At 32.8% G+C, this 18,383-nt stretch overlaps 2 protein-coding genes and 1 long non-coding RNA gene across 5 annotated transcripts; 2 read left to right on the top strand and 1 right to left on the bottom strand.

The window, feature by feature from the left end:
• Window positions 1-1,307: 1,307 nt before the first annotated feature.
• On the top strand, window positions 1,308-6,311 carry LOC101212563 (L-ascorbate oxidase homolog). The gene is made up of 8 exons (XM_004142938.3): window positions 1,308-1,543; window positions 1,649-1,758; window positions 2,013-2,283; window positions 4,311-4,416; window positions 4,571-4,916; window positions 5,031-5,396; window positions 5,477-5,555; window positions 5,796-6,311. Exons 1-8 carry the CDS (start codon window positions 1,415-1,417, stop codon window positions 6,006-6,008), a joined length of 1,620 nt encoding a protein of 539 aa, XP_004142986.1. The 5' UTR covers window positions 1,308-1,414; the 3' UTR covers window positions 6,009-6,311.
• Window positions 6,312-6,969: 658 nt separating this feature from the next.
• On the top strand, window positions 6,970-13,856 carry LOC101212798 (enoyl-CoA hydratase 2, peroxisomal). Its single transcript, XM_004142939.3, has 11 exons — window positions 6,970-7,315; window positions 8,916-8,938; window positions 9,036-9,141; window positions 10,632-10,702; window positions 10,811-10,883; window positions 10,999-11,038; window positions 11,213-11,285; window positions 11,380-11,530; window positions 12,436-12,506; window positions 13,012-13,185; window positions 13,510-13,856. Exons 1-11 carry the CDS (start codon window positions 7,256-7,258, stop codon window positions 13,595-13,597), a joined length of 930 nt encoding a protein of 309 aa, XP_004142987.1. The 5' UTR covers window positions 6,970-7,255; the 3' UTR covers window positions 13,598-13,856.
• A 717-nt stretch (window positions 13,857-14,573) lies between these two features.
• LOC105434629 lies at window positions 14,574-18,309 on the bottom strand. Of its 3 annotated transcripts, none has more exons than XR_004214528.1 (3): window positions 17,718-18,309; window positions 16,335-16,404; window positions 14,574-15,138 (listed from the first exon to the last, which is right to left on the bottom strand). It is a non-coding gene; the product is annotated as an uncharacterized LOC105434629 (long non-coding RNA). The 3 variants fall into 3 exon arrangements; XR_968735.2 differs by lacking the exon at window positions 14,574-15,138 and adding an exon at window positions 16,145-16,203; XR_004214527.1 differs by lacking the exon at window positions 14,574-15,138 and having other exon boundaries at window positions 15,801-16,404; window positions 17,718-18,307.
• Window positions 18,310-18,383: the final 74 nt, after the last annotated feature.

Raw genomic sequence — 18,383 nt, 5'->3', positions numbered from 1 at the left:
TAAAGAGGTGGATGTTAAATCTAATTTCCTCTTTTATTATTATAATTTACCATCTGTATACCAAGTTTATCAATCGCACAAATGTTTGTATACCTTTGTTATTATTTTTGGACCTGATCTGAATTCTTATTCATTTGTATGTTATTTTTAGCATACATCATCCTCAACTTATATAATTGTTACTACTTGTTATGTTAAACTAAATGTTATTTTTGAAATCGAAATTTTAGCCTATACAAGTATATTGTTTTTCGAATGAATTGGATACCGAGATAGGGAAAGAACGAAAAAAAATTATTGAAGCATATCTTTAATAAAATGAATATCAGATCTACAAAATGATCGATAACGTTGATTGGGAGAGAAGAAGAAGAAATGACAAGAGAGAGAAGGGACAATTTTGGATTGAAAATTCATAATAATATTGAAATAAAGAAAAAAAGAATCTTAAATAATGTAGAAAACCAAAACACCATATCGATTTGACAAGGACGAGTGAAATTGGAGAAACGACGATGCCATATATGTCGTATTTTTTGGCGATTTATTAGATCGTAATCCTTTATTGGTGAGTTTTTATGAATGTAATGTTCGTTGAGGATCTTGTTAGAGAGAAAAAAAAACTCATAATCTTACTCCTTACTCTGTGTATTGAATTTAAGATGTAACCCTTTCTTAATTAAGTGTACATAATATTTTAAAATAATTATAAATATACTAAAATATATAAGGGTTAGACTCTATACTCATACACACCTCATATTTATTGTAGGGATAGTTGCAAATTTAGCAATTAAATTTAAAATAATTAAGTATATAACAACATTTAAAAAAATTGCAAATATAACAAAATTTGTCGAATCCGTCTATTAGTGATAGACCAATACTCTATCGGTTGATAGTTTTGCTATATTTGCAATTTCTTTTAAATGTTGTTATATCCTTAATTATTATTCATCAGATCTCCATTCATTATAATTATCCTTTATTCTATCTATTTGTCGTTACCTATTTATTACCTATTTATCAAAGTATTAAAAGTTATTTATAATTTTAACACAACCTTTCATTTCATCCTCAATCCCTAAGGTAATATTAAAAAAAAAAAAAAAAACAAAAATTTCAAACTAAATTTATCTTCCCTCTTATTTTCAAAATTTTCCGAATTGCAATTCATATTTCTTACCATGAAATTCCAAATTTAAATTTGCATAATAAGTCAAGAAAAAAGAGAAAGAAAGAGAAAACTACGTTGCTTTCACTCCCGCTTTTCAGTCCTCTAAGGCTTTGTTCATTCACTACCTACTCTGTAGTCTCTACTCCCTGAACCCCTCCCCTTAAATATAAACCAATCTCACCCTCCATTCTCCATCGCCATTTCTCCCTCTTCATTCGTCACTCTTCACTCTTCACAATGCCCTCCTCTCTCCTCTTCCTCTTCATTTCTTTCTTCTTCGCCATTGTCCGAGCTGAGGATCCTTACCGCTTCTTCGACTGGAATGTAACTTACGGCACCATTTACCCCCTCGGCCTCCCCCAGCAGGTTTGCTTGTTGCCTTTTCTCTTCATTTTCCATACTCATTCTCTCTCTCTTTCTTCCTCCATTTCTTAACGGATCCGAATCTCCTCTCCTCTTCTTTCTTCTTAGGGCATTTTGATTAATGGCCAATTTCCTGGCCCCGATATTCACTCTGTTACCAACGACAATATCATTATCAATGTTTTCAATAGCTTGGATGAGCCTTTTCTCCTCTCCTGGTAATTTCTCTCTCCCTCGCTTTTACTCGACATCTCAAATTTAGTTCATGAATATGGAAATGTGCTTTCTAGAATGCGCTGTGTTTATTCGTTAGATTTGGAGTTGAAATTTCTGATTTCTGGAGTTAATTTGGTGAAATTTGGGGCTTGGATCTGGTTTTAACTTGTTGAATAGTGTGTTTGGGACAATGCCTGTAAATTATCGTTGTTATTGGATTTAGTGTCTAAATTTAGGGGAAGTGTTATGTAATTAGGAATGGGATTCAACAGAGAAGGAACTCGTATGAAGATGGTGTGTACGGAACAACTTGCCCCATTCCTCCAGGGAAGAACTTCACTTACATTCTTCAAATGAAAGATCAGATCGGAAGTTTCTATTACTTCCCTTCTCTTGGCTTCCATAAGGCCGCCGGTGGGTTTGGTGGAATCAGAATTCTTAGCCGTCCTCGGATTCCTGTTCCGTTCCCGGATCCTGCCGGGGATTATACAGTCCTTATCGGTGACTGGTACCAAGCTAATCATACGGTAAATAATCACTAATTAATTATCCCTTTTTTGCTTTCAACAACTTTTCAAAATTAAGCAATTGTTACTGCTTTTTTTATAAAGGGGAGATTCGATTGAACTTTTAATCAATCATATTAGTTTCGAAATCGAGCTCTGGCTAATGTGGAAAGGTGAAAGAATACTGAATAATGATAGTCACGGAGCCAGATTGGCGGGGAATAGGGAATCACTTTTTCTTTATATATATAAATATTTAAAACTTTCGCTATATATATTACCTTACAATGAATAGACTTTTCCTTCTGTCTTGATAAAAACAACATGAAGTGGTAATAGCAACTAATATACTTCTTATAGATTAAGATTGAAAAAGAACTTTTAATACATCTCCTCCATTGGGAAATTTTCTATTTCAATGGCAGTTTTTAACACACACACAAAAACAATATTATAATTACTAGAATTTATCAGCACTAAACTTTATTTTATAAAGAATGATATTTTGATAGAAAAAATAAATTTTTTTTTATAAGTTTTGTTATAATTTGTAAATATGATTTACTTTTTATATTTAAAAATTAAAAAAAATTGCATGTATGAAGAGTACATAATTTATCACGTACAGAATTGAGCTCATGAGTGTGTTCTAGATCCCAAATGTTTTTCTTATGCTTTTTTTTTCTTCTTTCTTTTTACCTCTGTCGGTAGACGTAGACCATTGGTGGTTCTAATGCTTGACCCATAATCTTTGACTCTTCAAATCCTTTTTGCTTCTCTCTCTAGTCTCTCTCTCTCTCCCGAGATTAACAGCTGGATTTAATTAAAAGGGTGCTTTGTTTCTTTAATGGTGCGGGCCATGGTTGCCTCGACTGTCAGTGCGATAATCATAAGCTGAATTTAATTGACTTTTTGGCAATGGCATGTGCCTCTATTTGATAAAAGAAAAGCCTTTTTCATTGTGTTTCTTTTTCCCCCTATTTTGAAAGGAGCTTTTTTTGTATTGTTGGGTTGTATGGAATCCAGAATCCAGCTAACGAAAGCGCTTTTACGAATCAGTTTTAGGCACTGAATCCCAGGCTCTCCCAAACGCGCTTTCTTCCAACTTAAATCCTCTCATTAATTTAACCCTATGAAACTCCCCTTTATTAGCAAAAAGACAACTATATTTATCCCCTACCACTACCTAATCCTTTCCTTCATTATTATGGTCTTTTCTTCTTCTCGCTTTATATTTACCAATTCCTTTTGAAAGAAGGGTCCTTTTTCTTTTTTAGAAAAGATCATTTGTAACTCTTATAAAATACTATATGACAAAAAGTTTGTGTAAAGCCACCCTTTTTCGTTTGGTTCTTGCCTAAGTTTTTAGCCCACTGTTTTTGGAATGGTTATAGCTGATCAGTTGACATAAAATATTTGTTATCAACCTTGGTGCTTTAGATTTAATCCCTTCCCTCTCATGCTGAATTGAAAAAAAAATGTTAAAATTACCATTTTTATTCTTATATTAAGCAGCTGACAATTTTTATTGTGACTAAACAATAATAATTTTGACGGAAATTTTTATTAACTAGAAGAAGAAATTAAATTTAAGATTTATGAAAAATAGAAGACTAGAATTGAATAAACCAAAAGTAAATTAACAAAATAGAATTCCAACCTAATTTTTATACTACCTGAATTCCACCCACCAATTACTCGAAAAAAAACTCAACCACCCATTCTCCAAATAGGCCAATTGATAACGGAAGAAGAAACAAAAGTGCCCTCCTTTTCAGTCTTGCTTACTTTTCTGTTTTTGCTTATTATTCACTTTTAATGAGGGGGTCGTTATTACTAGGATTGGCAATATGAGAAACTGTTAACTTGTATCTGTTTTTAAGTAAGTGATTCCATCTCAAGTAAAAGTAGAAACACACGATTTATATGTGTAGAAACATAATCTTCTTACATAACTAAATATGGATCTGACATCTGAGCATTATTCCTTTCCCTTCAAATAATTTAGCCATTTTTAGTATACAAATTAATTGAATTTGTTTTTGCAGACGTTGAGGGCCCAATTAGACAATGGCTCAATGCTTCCTCTCCCCGATGGAATCCTCATCAATGGTCGTGGACCCAATAGAACTGCCTCAATCAACGTGGAACAAGGTGATAATGAGAGAAACGCACTACTCAATATTTTTTAAATCAATCCACTTTGTATCTAGTAGTTATTAAGAATAGAGACTCGTTTACGACCTTACTTGTACATGATATGTTCTAGTGTCGGAGACTCATCATTTGTGTGTATATGTGTTATTAGGAAAAACTTACAGGCTGAGGATTTCAAACGTGGGGCTTCAAAGTTCTCTGAACTTCCGAATTCAAGGCCACAGAATGAAGGTGGTGGAAGTTGAAGGAACCCATACCCTCCAAACGGAATTCTCTTCCCTTGACATTCACGTAGGCCAATCTTATTCCGTCCTTGTCACTGCGGATCAGCCCGCTCAGGACTTTTACATTGTGGTTTCTTCTCGCTTTACTACTCCCATCCTCTCCACCACCGCTATTCTCCGTTATGCCAACTCCGCCGGCTCCGTCCAAGGCCCGCCTCCTGGTGGCCCAACTATCCAAATCGATTGGTCCCTTAATCAAGCTCGAGCCATCAGGTAATCCTGCCTAACTTTACTTTAACTACTACATCAGTTTCATAAACCCTTTATTGTTTCTTTAAAAAATTGCTTTTCGTTCAATAATGTGAAGAAATTGGCATACGAATGCAGAACCAATCTTACAGCCAGTGGGCCACGGCCGAACCCACAAGGGTCGTATCACTATGGTATGATAACCACGACCAGAACCATTGTAGTGGCGAACTCAGCCGGAATTGTGGACGGAAAGCAAAGATACGCCGTGAACAGCGTGTCATTTATTCCGGCAGACACTCCGCTGAAGGTGGCAGACTTCTTCAAAATAGGAGGAGTTTTCCGGGTGGGAAGCATTTCCGACTGGCCAAACGGTGGAGGAATCTATCAAGACACCTCTGTTATGGGCGCCGATTACAGAGCTTTTGTCGAAATCGTTTTTCAGAACAACGAAGACCTCATTCAGAGCTGGCATCTTGATGGCTACTCCTTCTTCGTTGTTGGGTAATTAACATTCTTTTACGATTCTTCTTCTTCTTCTTTTTTAATTTTTTTTAATGAAAACAAATGGTTGTGAATTTCAGTATGGATGGAGGGCAATGGACATCGAATAGCAGAAACCAATACAATCTACGAGACGCAATTGCACGGTGTACTGTTCAGGTACAACCCAAACTCCTGTTTTTCTTTTGTTTCTATTTGATTACGTTTTTTCTTCTAAAAAACAAATTATTTGTTCTTTTACTGGTCTTCAATAAACAATTAACAGGGCCTAATCAAATTTCATAATTGAAAACAAATGTTTCAATGTAAGAAGACGGTGAGAAAACAAACATTTGTTTTAAAAAAAAAACAAAAGAAAATTGTCTAAAGACAGAAATGAATTATTGTTAATCTTGGCAGGTGTATCCAAAGTCATGGAGTGCGATATATGTGGCGCTAGACAACGTTGGAATGTGGAATATAAGGACAGAATTTTGGGCAAGGCAATACTTAGGACAACAATTTTACTTGAGAGTTTACACTCCATCAACGTCATTACGAGATGAGTATCCAATTCCAAAGAATGCTCTTCTTTGTGGAAGAGCCACCGGCAGAAGAACCAGGCCACTCTAATTTCCCCATTTATCATCATATCATTTACATAATCTTCTTCTTCCAGCTCGTAAAGAAAAAAAGAAAAAACCATTAATCATTATTGCTTCTCAAAGTTAAAATGTCCTTAGCTCGAGGTCATTTATTTATATATTTTTTTTCTTTAATTTCTATTCATAGCATTTCATTGAATCGAATGTCCTTTCTTGATCTTCTTGCACTTGCAGAAGTCATTTTTTTTCTCTCTGTTTAGGTCATAAATATTCTTATGTTTGAGATAATTAAAGGCTCAATATATTAACATTGTCTCTTCGTCTTATTTCCAATTCCATTATCTTGTGTACTTTTCATCCCTAGCAAACTTTTTTAATTTTTTAACCAAATACTTCATACCAACCACGTGGGCTCTTTGAGGCAAATGAAGGTACAGATTACTGTTGATTACATCCAAAAATCAACTAGGTAACAAAAGTTTAGTAGTAGTTGAAGATGCAATTATCTTGAAAGAAAATTTGACATTGTGATTTCAATGTGAATCGTTTATGTCTATTATTCTCTAAGCTACTTCAACATATTTACTCCTACTCTGAGAAATAAAATCAAATTACAAATCTCTTAAGAACTCCTCCTTTGATCCTAAATTATTAAGTAAATATCCAAGTATTAGAATTTTGATCTTAAATTTTCAGACATTTTCATTCCAACGTTTATAAAAACCAAAATTTCTCATAATTTCAATAAATTATTAAACATATCTAAGTTATAAAATTAATTATTTGTTTTGGAGAAATGACAATAAAGACAATTTATTTTAGATGAAACTTAACAAAGTTAATTGTATATTAGTTAAATTTATTAAAATAAAAAAATATACAAAGACTTTTCCACCGCATTTTGTATCCGAAATAGAACCCCCAGCGGGCGAAAAGCACAACAAATTTTATGGAACTAAATTAGCTTTTTTTACGTTATATTTTGAAAATTTTCAATACAAAGGTCAGTTTCCCAAATTGGGAGATTGAGATTTTGATTTTGAGCTGTTCACTACAAATTATCCATTGCGCATGGAGGTCAGCATCAGCCATACTCTCCCTCTCTGACTTCGTCTGTTCAAGCACGTCATTGCGCCATCCTTTCCCATTCCTTGATCCGATTGATTCCTCTTATCCTCCTCCAATTCCAATTCGCTTGTTTCTTTCACTCCTCAATCTCTAGATTGACTTTCTGCTTTCAGTTTCGCATCGATTGAGGCTGCTTCCTGGTTTCTCATGGCCGATAATTCATCGCCCTTTGATCCTGCTCGTATTCTTGCTCACAAATTCCCTGAGGTATGGAATATTCACTCACTCTCCTTCATCTGTTCAATCTATGCTCTGTTTCTTTCGTTTTTGCGTTTTTTTTTTTATCGAACCAGCTTTAATTAAGATTAAACTAAGTACGAATCTGAAGAACTGCAAATCTCTGGGCTTGTGTTCTGTTTAGGTTTGTTATTGTGAGTTCCATGTCGAGGTTTAGAAGTGACAACATTTTAGGGGAACAGTAGTCTCGGAGGAGCGACTTTCCATTCCAATTTCTTACCTTAGTTACAGATTTTGTTCCACTGGTAGCCCTAGTTTTTTGGGTTCTTAGGATTAGCCGTTTTAACGAGTGATATAAGACCGAGTTCAACTCTTCAAAAGGAGTAAGTTCGATAGTTATGTAAATTATGAGGATATCATCACTCATAATGATCAGGCCAAGAGGATGTCCTATATCTGGTCAGTGATCAACTTGCTTCTATTTGAAGAAGGGGAAAAAACAGAATAGCTAGAAATCTTGTTTGATTTGAAAACTGTTGCCTATTGTAAATATGCAAGGATACTCTGAGATAACAGAGAAAATTTTATTGGACGTTAGAAAATACAGCACCTTTTATACACCTTTTTAGATGAAATAAATCCACCATCACTGATGATGGATGTTTTACTTAAATGATACTAAGAAAGAGACTGTTTATTTTGTGCATATTGTACCTGAACTTAATGGTGATCATATGAAAAATTTGAACTAGATAACCCAATAAATCTCGAACGATTACTAGCCACAGTTATCTAGGTTTCTTACACATCACATTGGAAGGTAACTTGTTAATTGATTCTTATCTGTAATGTGCAACCTGAAGAAACTCAACTACTAAACTGTTAATTAATTGGACGTTTTCATCACTATTGGTGTAAATTCCTGAAAAGACCAGTGATGTAGAATTAGGCATATCCTACCCTACTTCTTTGTTCTTACTAGATTATTAGTAAGACTGTTAAAGGCTCAGAATATTAACATTTAATTGAAACTTTTTTTTTTGGGTGGATAGACAAATGATGTAGGGTTTCTCCTTTTCTACAACACGTTAAAACATTTGTTTGTTAGATAATCTGACTGTGTTTGACACGCTATCAAACAAGACAGATTAGTTAACTTTCAAGTGAATTGTGTCAAACGTTGTCTAAGCATATGCTGTATCAAGATAATTGGTTTTGAATTTTATTTTATATAAAACGTTGAATGGTCTGAAAAGGATTATTTGGGTTTGCATTTTCTTCAGAACCTTTTTAAGGAATTTTATTTCATAATGGTTTTCTTCAACTTCTTTGTAATGGTGTATGCTTTCTCTTTTATCTGACATTAGCTTTTGGATATTGGCATAAGATGGTGGTTTATCAAGTTCTGAAGGAAACATAAATTTATTGCTGTTTTCCTTTAAAGTTTGGGTTTGGTGAGTCATGACCGTGCGTATGTATGTATATTTGCCAACTTTAGTTTCAAATACTGACATATTTGTTGGTTGGAAAAGAAAATATACTAATACTTACACGAAATTTTAATTTTCTTTTCCATTAGATGTGTAGAGTTTGATTTGTTTTTTTCTTTTCTAATTTATTTTTGCTGTAGACAACGTCCACCTATACTGAGAGGTAAATCCTCATATACTGAGCTTATGCATTCAACTATGCCACTTGAGGGGGGCTATTGATTCTGTCTATTAGCGTACTTCTTGCTGTTGATTGTCAGAGATGTCGCGCTCTATGCCCTGGGTGTTGGAGCATGTGGTCAGCAAGCCGTGGACGCTGATGAGCTGAAATATGTTTACAATGAAAATGGGCAAGAATACATTGAGGTACTTCATCTACAATTTGTAATACACACACACACAAAGGGCAAAGCATGTTGGAATTTTGGGGTTGAGACTATCATTTTCAATGGGAAAGAAAATCAAAACTATAAAAAATAACAATAAACTACTAAAAAGAAAACCCCAAATAGCAAAAACTATATTTTGTGTGTGTGACTTTTTTGTTTGTAAAGTTATAGAAGACCTTTAAATTCTAATATTTTCAGCTAATCATGTATATATGTTTTTTTTTCTATAAGTAATCATGTATATATGTTGATCATTTATAAACCAGTAGGAGACATCTTCCATCCCTTACCATAGCCATAACCAATAAAATCCTTTGATCTTTTCTAATGTTAAAGATGAATCGATACACAACACACATATATTTTAAATGTATCCCAAATAACTGTGTTCTACATTTCTTTTGTTTGATATCCATGAGTGTTTGGGCTAGCTTTGTCCACCCAACTAATCTCACGGGACAAATTGCCTGACCTTAAACCCTACAACATTTAGGTGTCAGAAAAACTTGTAGGATATTAAATCCATACCTTTATTAAATCATGACCAGTTTTACTACTAGGACAAGCCGTGATAGTTCTATGTTCTACTTTTTTGGAAACTATTGTGTTTTTGTGTACATCTCTTGTGTTTGTGACAATGCTACTTAACTTGAGGCTTGAACTCATGCTGTCTAAGCTCTTTGTTATTTATATGGGACCTTATTGATTACTAGGCCAATTCATGGTGGTTATAACAATAGAAACTATTATTATATTCATACATGCTAAAAGTAGTAAAGAAAAAGATACCGAGTTACGTGGAAACCCGAGTACCGGGAGAAAAATCACGATCGGACTTTCTTATTTTTCTCATATTAACAAAAGATACAAAGAGAAATAAATAGACAACAAGCTTATGATAAAAAGAAGGAAAGGAAATTAGGGTAAATCCTTCCTTGGGCCAAGCCCACTAATTCTAACAATACATTCAAAGGAATCAAGAACCAAGTCTTTATGAAAAGGATAATTTGGGTGACACTAGAAGCTCTCTCAACTGGATTCAGTTCTCCACAAAAAGATACCCCCACTTTATTTTGCATTCCCATGTACACAATTTCACCTTTATTGTCTTTTCCTCTTGGAGGCCTAAGCGGCCTCATTTGTCTCCTCTACTCCTCCTCTCATCTGTAATTCCTCGATCAATTCATTCTTTCCCTTTTCCCTACTTTCATATTATGTTTTTTTTTACCTTTTATGTATCCTTTAATAATTGGCTCACTCCTCCTAAAAACCACATTTCATTTGTAACTCAATTACTTCGTGTTATTCTTTATCTGCTTTCTTTCCTGCATGCTCAAGATAGAGAGCTGAGATACCAATTTACAAGCCAATTGATAGGATTTTATAGGAAATGCACTTTTAGAACAACAATACGCAAACGACTGTGGTTCATCTATTATTTGTTACTTCTAGTTTCTCTTAATGTAGGTTCTGCCAACATTTTCTGCTTTATTTATCATTGACACTCTGAGCACTGGTCTGAACTTGCCTGGACTGTTGTAAGTACTCATGTATTCTTTTGAGAAGCTTGCAAGGGTCTTTTGTATGCTAATGTGAATGCAATAATTATTTTCTGCCATCTCTTCTTTTCTTGCCTCTATCATCAGGTATGACCCAAAGCTCTTGCTCCATGGTCAGCAATACATTGAATTGTACAAGCCACTGTCATCTAGTGGACATGTAAGGCTCCGTACTGAATCTATATTTGATTTTTAAGAGTAATTCCCATATCAAGTCTGTATGGCCTTCCTTAATGCTGAAATATATTTATTCTCATGGGGTTTTACCTGCGCAGTTAGATAATAAAATCTCTCTTGCTGGGCTGCATGACAAAGGTTTGTACTTATTATTTTGACTTTTTATTGTATGATATCTATTTGTTTCTGTTTCTTATAGTTGTATGAAAATGATTAAAGGTGAAGTCTCATATAAGAGGTTTATGAGAGAATGAATCTATTATTTTTAAGCTTGTTCTTTGAAATGTCAATAATATTCATAATCATTTTCAGGAAAAGCAGCTATTCTTGAGATTGCGACAAAAAGTTATGACAAAAAATCTGGACATCTATTATGCATGAATCGGTATGTAGTTTCTTCTTTTTATTTATTTACTTATTGTAATTATTGTACATAAAAGTTATGTGAGGGAATGACTATAGCTGGATAAACTTGGCAGGACAACTCTCTTTTTGCGAGGTGCTGGTGGGTTCTCAAGTTCTTCTAACCCTTTCTCCTACACAAACTACCCGAAAGATGAAGGATCAGCAGGAAAAATTCCAAAAACACAGCCTTTTACTGTGTATGAGGATTGTACTCGACCATCTCAGGCAAGTTAGCAATGACTACTAGTACAAATAATAGAAAGATAGTAAACCCTATAGCAAATTATAAAAATGATGAATGTAAAATAGTAAAAATTCTAGCAAATAGTAAATAATTTAGCAAATTGGGATTTTGAAATAGTGTTAACTGTTGCTATTTGAGGACTACAAAATAATATTTACTGTAGCAACGCCTTAAGGGTAAAGTAAAACTTTTGAAACAATTAAGAAAAGCACTATATTGAGAAAAATCTAAGGAGGCATTTAATCATTAAGTTATTACTTTGTTTTTATTAACATGTATGGATGAGTGGACATGATGTTAATTATTAATTTGACAATTTGACACCCAAACTTCAATCTGCATGATGGTAAATCCAACCTGTCCATTATCTTCATATCTTTAAGTAATATGTTTGAATAATAATTTGAGGACACATCAACTTCTGGATATTTTTAACAGAAACACTTAATTGAGAATATTTAACATGTTATGGGTAAAATTGGGTTGAGGAGTAGGGAGTTGGAAACTATGGAGTTGTGAACTCCACTCATTCTTTGGTCCAAAGAGTTTGTGGGTCCCACGACTAAGAAATATCAATTTCATGTCTTAACTCTTACCTATGAGCTTTAGCTTTAGGCCCCCCCCCCCCCCCCCCCCCCCACTTCATAACTACTTGGAGGTTACAACTCTACTCCTTGTCCCAACCACTGCCTAAAGGTTAGGATCCTCTGATATATGTAGTCTTTATTTTCCTCCTTTTTCTTTTCTTATTTCACATTATCATTGCATAACAGTTTTTCATGGGTTGTAATGTTTGTTGTTCTATACAAATACCAGCATTGTTCTCATACTTAAATCTTGTTGTAGCATTAATACAATGTACTCTGTTTGTTATTTTAATCTGCAGGCACTATTGTATAGGTTATCAGGTGACTATAATCCTCTTCATTCTGATCCTATGGTAGCAAAGATTGCAGGGTCGGTACCTCGCTCACAACTTGTTCCATTTTTTTAATCGTTGTGGTTTTATATATTCATTAGAAGCCTAGTGGGAACTATGCAACATATTCTTTCATGAATGTCTATAAAATTGGCTAGATCTTCATCCTTAATGTACGATCACCGTACAGAGTACAGGAAGTCATCTAAGTTGATTATGACTAAAATTTGGACTACGATGACAGTGATGATGATTTAAATTTTGATGACCTATTGCTCACTTCGTGTAGGAGATAAAACCGATATTTGGGTTGGGTGAAAGTGTCGTATGCACCAAGTTATAATTGAATTGACACCTACATGTCATATTGAATAGATTTAATGGTTTATGTACAATGCTAGGAAATAGTTTTCATTTCAGTAGTAAATCGTGTATTCTTGTAGGTCCACTTGTTAATGATTGCTTTTTATTTTATTCTTTATTTATTGTTAGAAACAATTGTGATTTTATTCACTTAAAATTTGGTCGACCACAATATTATAGGTTCTCAAAGCCAATACTTCATGGATTGTGTACATTGGGATTTGCTGTGCGGGCAGTAATTAAATGTGTGTGTAAAGGAGACTCAAGCAAAGTAAAATGCATATTAGGAAAGTTTCTATTGCATGTGTACCCAGGTGAAACTTTGGTGACGGAAATGTGGCTTGAGGGATCAAGGTATGCCTTTGCTTCTTTTATATTGAACAAGATTTCAACTTTAAATCATACGTTGAAGACATGGAACAAAATAACCCAAGGAATTTTATTTTTAAAGTGAAATGCTTCTATAACCACTTTTGAGAAAACATAAATTTAAGGGATTTTTTTTTACGAATGCGCATTGAAATGCTTTTTGAATTTTTTAGTTTACTTTTTAGCCTAAAGATTATGATAAACTTGAAAAGTGTTTTCACTAACTTAGAAGTATTCGATACTATTCCGGAACTGATTAAAAAATCCATTCTAAATAGACTAGAAACTGATGTGAGATATGCAATGCAGGGTCCTTTATCAAACAAAGGTGAAGGAGCGAAACCGGGCTGTGCTATCTGGCTACGTGGATCTCAATCATGTTGCTTCGTCTCTGTAAATTTATTATGAAGGTATCTTCATATATATTATGATGGAAATTGAAAATGTTGACCTCTGGTCATTCTGCTTTAGGGTAATTTATATATTAAGAACAGGTGAAAGGATAAGAAAAATGTGAGTAAGATCTCTAGTAAATCACGACATTAACCTTAATTATTTTGAAATGTTTTATTTTTTATTGGCAGAATAAAATTCTTAAACGTATATGGGTAAATGCAGTGAATGGAATTAATAAATCTGCTGTGAATTTGTCTCCATTGTTTCCCTTCAATTTGGATTCTTCTTGAAATAAATTTTATGATTACTATATATGGTAGTATATGTAATCAAGATTTATTCTGATTAGATAGAAAAAAAAAAAAAAAAAAACTTGAATTTAAGGAGAAGTGGAAGGTGATGGTGGAGATATTGGATTGGATCAGTAATTTCTTTGTATTGTTTATTTTACACGAACTGCTATGGAAAAGAAGAAGTGATACGTCAGACTAAAAAACAAGAAGTGCATTTCTATGGAAGAGAAAAGCCATAGTTTTCAATTTGTATAGCAGAAGCGATGGATGGAATGAGAAAGGAAGGGTTTTTTCTTTTCCTTCTTTCTAAATTTCTTTTAGACAACACCTACGCCAAGTTCCGAGCTGGAATGGTAATTGCTTCTTCCCTTTTCCTTTACATTTTAATTGCCAAATCAATGGCTTTCAAGATTTTGACTAAACTTTCTCCCCACCAAAATCTGACTTATGTTGATATATAGTAGTTCTCTAATCTTAAAAGCGACAACAATAAATGGTGTTTTTAGTCTTAAAAAAATAACCTCTGAAGAAATGCAGTTGGTCTATACTTTGGGTCAAGTTTTAACAAGAACATTCGAAGAGTAACTCTAAAATATTTAAGAAAGTGGGCTTCAAAGACTATAACGAGTATACAAAATGAGCATGCGGTTTCTAATGATATCATTCTAATTTAGAACACTTTAATAGCATAGGCAAAATGTTCAAAATTATATTTAAAAAATTTGAAACCTTTCCAGTTTGTGAATAGGCAAATGAAGATAACAGTTGGCTTGGGTGAACTCTCAAAGCCCTTAACAAATCTCCCTTTGTATTTGCGTTGTATGTTTGCATGATGAGAGTTCGACTTACCTCCACAAATGGAGGTATGAAGATGTTCGCCGATATAGATCTCTTATGAGAAACATGGGATAAGTAGCTAATTTTAAAGGATTATCAAGGCACCTATCAGCTCTAACATACTAAATTATATCCATCTTGAAGTTTACTCCTAGCTTGATATCAATTAGTCTATACATTTGCATGGAATTATATGGACACATGTTAGAAATCGCCAATCAAATCACTACCGTAGAAAGATGTGAATTTGATTTATGATTTACAATTGGATTGAAGATAAAATGGATGGTACTTGCAAATTAAGAGTCTGTATAGACATGTAAAGTAATATAAAATATAACTAAACTAAAAACAAAATAAACCAACAACGAAATAAGTCATCTTCTTGATTTGCATATATTGCCTCCTGAATCTAAAACAAAAGCCTTAATTAGCTCTTTCAAAATCAACTCAAAAGTCATTCTTGAAGAATTAAATTACAAAGTTAGAAGCCATATTTTTAATTCTTCCAATATTTTTCTACTACAAAAATAACAATAATTTAGTTAAGATGCATGCTATTTAATTAATTTTTTATGCTCAACCCCATTTTAAATTTATATCTCTCATAGAATAATTAGAAGTCTCTAAAATAATATAATAGATGAATATGAATTTTACGAGCCCACAAGTCATCAAAACTACCAAATTAAAAATCTATAAGATCTACTTGCACTCCAAAACATCACATGTTTTTATATTTATATTTCTTGAGAAATAAGAGTTTTATAGTATTTTTTAATCATTTTTAAGATTTAATTGCATTTTTTAAAATTTTGAAAATTTAGAAGTATTTCTAACGATATTTTTCATAATTTAATTTTTTTCATATTCATATATTTTCTAAAGAAAAATCTCTTATCTTCCACATATTTTCATGGCTCCCAATGTTTAAAATATTCATTACCCATATTTTAACAATGGAAATATATCTCTGAAATTCCATGTACGTACACCATGCATAAAAAACGACAACCTATTTTCATTCTGGGGTTTGGATCTTTGGGTATAGCTAAAGGATAAATAAACATAAAATCGAACCCAAATCTGTATCAATACACTCTGCATTCAATCAAAACCTACCAAAAAAATTTTCCATTATTGCTATTTTCTTCTTCTTTTACTTTTTCTTTTTTGAAAGTTCACAATTATTACTGTTTTAAGTTACTCCCACCTCCATACTTTTTACCATCAAATTTTGAAATTAAAAGGGTTTTCATAACCCCGCCAAAGTCCAAAAGTAATACATACATACATACGTATTTATTTATTTTAAGTGAAATATTCTTTTGAATGTTTGGTGCTATATACTACCAACATCTGCACCCAAAGGTCACTTCACCTGGGTTTGTGCCCAAGGTTTTGCAACCACCGCTGCACCCTCCTGCTCATTTAGGCCTTTCTCTTATCCGAGGATCGGATATATAGGTCGTGCCATCTATATATTTTCAAGGCCAGTGGATTTATTTTATGTGAAGTATATGGAATCCATAGATCTTAATAATAATTACCAAACACAAAGAAGAAATATCCACAAGAGATTAAAAAAAGAAAATCAAATTGACTCACCCATTTTTAGATATTGATGATCCATCGTATTCTCCCTCTTCCTGCTACCAATTTTCCAGATGGTTTTAACCTGTGTTATGACATAGAAGAAAAATAAAAGATTCATTAATATCCATTATCCCCTCGTGGAATTCAATCTTACGTTAACAATATCGGGAATTAAGTATTTGTTTAAGAAATTCTTAACCTAATATAATTAAATTTATCCTAACCTATTAGTTTAAGTTTTGAGTGAATCAATAATTTAAGATGATATCAAAACAAGTTGTTTAAGCATATGTCTCGAAGTTTAAGCCTTAATTTGCAATACTATTTCTTCTTCTATCACTATCAATTTCCATTTATTTGGTTCTTTTTCGTATATATTTCAAGCCAACAAACGAAGAATAAGATTAACCATTATAATTAGAATACTAAAATAATGTCAACTTGAACATATCATAAATGATTAAAGTAGAAAAGTCGAGAAGATTTGAAAAACTGGTTGGAGTATAGAAGGGTGATTATATAGATTCTAGACAGAAATCATTAATAGTCTGTGTCAAAACTTGTTTTTAATTTAAACTTTTGAAAATTAGAATTAAAATGTTAGTATTGAGATATTAGTAAGATTAGGTTAGAGGAAGGGCCAGAAGTATTGTTGTGTTTTTTGTTTTTTGAGGGCATGAAGAGAGCAATCTGTATGTTTTTAAGAAAAGAAAAACGTTTAATTTAATAATGGGGTTTTAACTTTAATCATGAGCCCAACGTAACGTAAATCAATGGCTGCGCTTCCTTCTATAAGTTTATTTAATTTTCCATTTATTAATAAAAAGCTACATTAATTATGTACCCATAAAAAAAATGAAGATTCAACACTGCCAGACCTTGAAGAAAAAAAAGGTGAATGATATGAAAAACCCTATATCTACTTGTCTACTTAGAAAAACCCTACACATTCTTATTCATGGGTTTATATATATATGTAAAAAAAAGATCCATTATGATTGAAGATGTGGTGAAGATCGATGACCCAATTAATACTGTTTTTTCTTTATGTATATATATATAAAGCACAATCTTGAAATCTAAGAAAAGAAAAGAAAAACCCAGAGAAATTTAAACTGATGAAGCTAGAACATTATATATAGTTCTAAAACAACAATTAATTAACCTCTCGTACAGTATATAGAAATATTATGTTTGTAAAACAGTCATAAGTAACCATTTAATTTTGTTTTTGTTTAAAATCATCTAATTTCTAAACAATCACTCTTTTCAGAAACCAAATCTATTTTTTTTAATTAAAAAAAAAATGAAGAAATCAATAGGTTTGGAAGCATGGTAAAGTTGAAAAAACAGGAAATAAAAAGGAAATTAAAGGAAGCATAAATAAATAATTACCTTGAGAGAGGGCATGGGGATGGAACTAAGAAGGAAATAAAGGGGGAAAGGAAAAAGAAAGATAGAATAGAGAGATATTATTCAAGAAGGAGTGTTACAAATAGGATCCAAAGAGAACTCAATTGGCAGTATGCCCACCTCCAAACCATTAATTATAACAATAAACACACACAAATTAAAGTATATATATATATATGTATATATAAATATAAATTAATATGTGGAGGAGGTGGACAGAATGCCAATAAATTCTGTTGGAAACCCTTTGACAAACCCCCCCATGAAAATTTAAGCTATGCTGCTACTCTTCATCAACAAAATCAGACATATCTATATATTGCTGCAACATCTTCATCTTCGTCCTCTTCTTCCTTCTTGAAAACCCCTCTCTCTTATGTCAAAAAGAAAGAGGCCATGGAGGAGAGGAGAGAAATGAAAATAAATGAAATGAATTGAAGAAGAAGAAGAAGAAGAAGAAGGGATAGAGTAGAAGAGTTTGGTTAATATTTATTTATTTTAGAAGCAATTGAAAGATGAGAGAAATGTAATGATGATATTTATTCATTCCTTTCTCTTTCCCCACATCTGTCTTTTCTCTTCCCCTCCTTTTTCACCCCTCCTTTTTTCTTTTAATATTAAACAAACCTCTCTCTTTCTCTAAATGCC

Source organism: Cucumis sativus, chromosome 2, assembly GCF_000004075.3.
Source record: "Cucumis sativus cultivar 9930 chromosome 2, Cucumber_9930_V3, whole genome shotgun sequence".
Lineage (NCBI taxonomy): Eukaryota > Viridiplantae > Streptophyta > Magnoliopsida > Cucurbitales > Cucurbitaceae > Cucumis > Cucumis sativus.
The sequence above is the reverse complement of the archived record's forward strand: the minus strand, read 5'-3'. Positions and strand labels throughout refer to the sequence as shown.

Excerpts from the sequence above, each read along its gene's own strand:
- LOC101212563 (XM_004142938.3), top strand. The coding sequence starts at position 1,415 with ATGCCCTCCTCTCTCCTCTTCCTCTTCATTTCTTTCTTCTTCGCCATT. Across the intron at positions 5,397-5,476 it reads TACTCCTTCTTCGTTGTTGG|TATGGATGGAGGGCAATGGA; the intron begins GTAATTAACATT and ends TGTGAATTTCAG. Across the intron at positions 5,556-5,795 it reads TTGCACGGTGTACTGTTCAG|GTGTATCCAAAGTCATGGAG; the intron begins GTACAACCCAAA and ends TAATCTTGGCAG.
- LOC101212798 (XM_004142939.3), top strand. The coding sequence starts at position 7,256 with ATGGCCGATAATTCATCGCCCTTTGATCCTGCTCGTATTCTTGCTCAC. Across the intron at positions 9,142-10,631 it reads ATGGGCAAGAATACATTGAG|GTTCTGCCAACATTTTCTGC; the intron begins GTACTTCATCTA and ends CTCTTAATGTAG. Across the intron at positions 11,286-11,379 it reads CATCTATTATGCATGAATCG|GACAACTCTCTTTTTGCGAG; the intron begins GTATGTAGTTTC and ends TAAACTTGGCAG.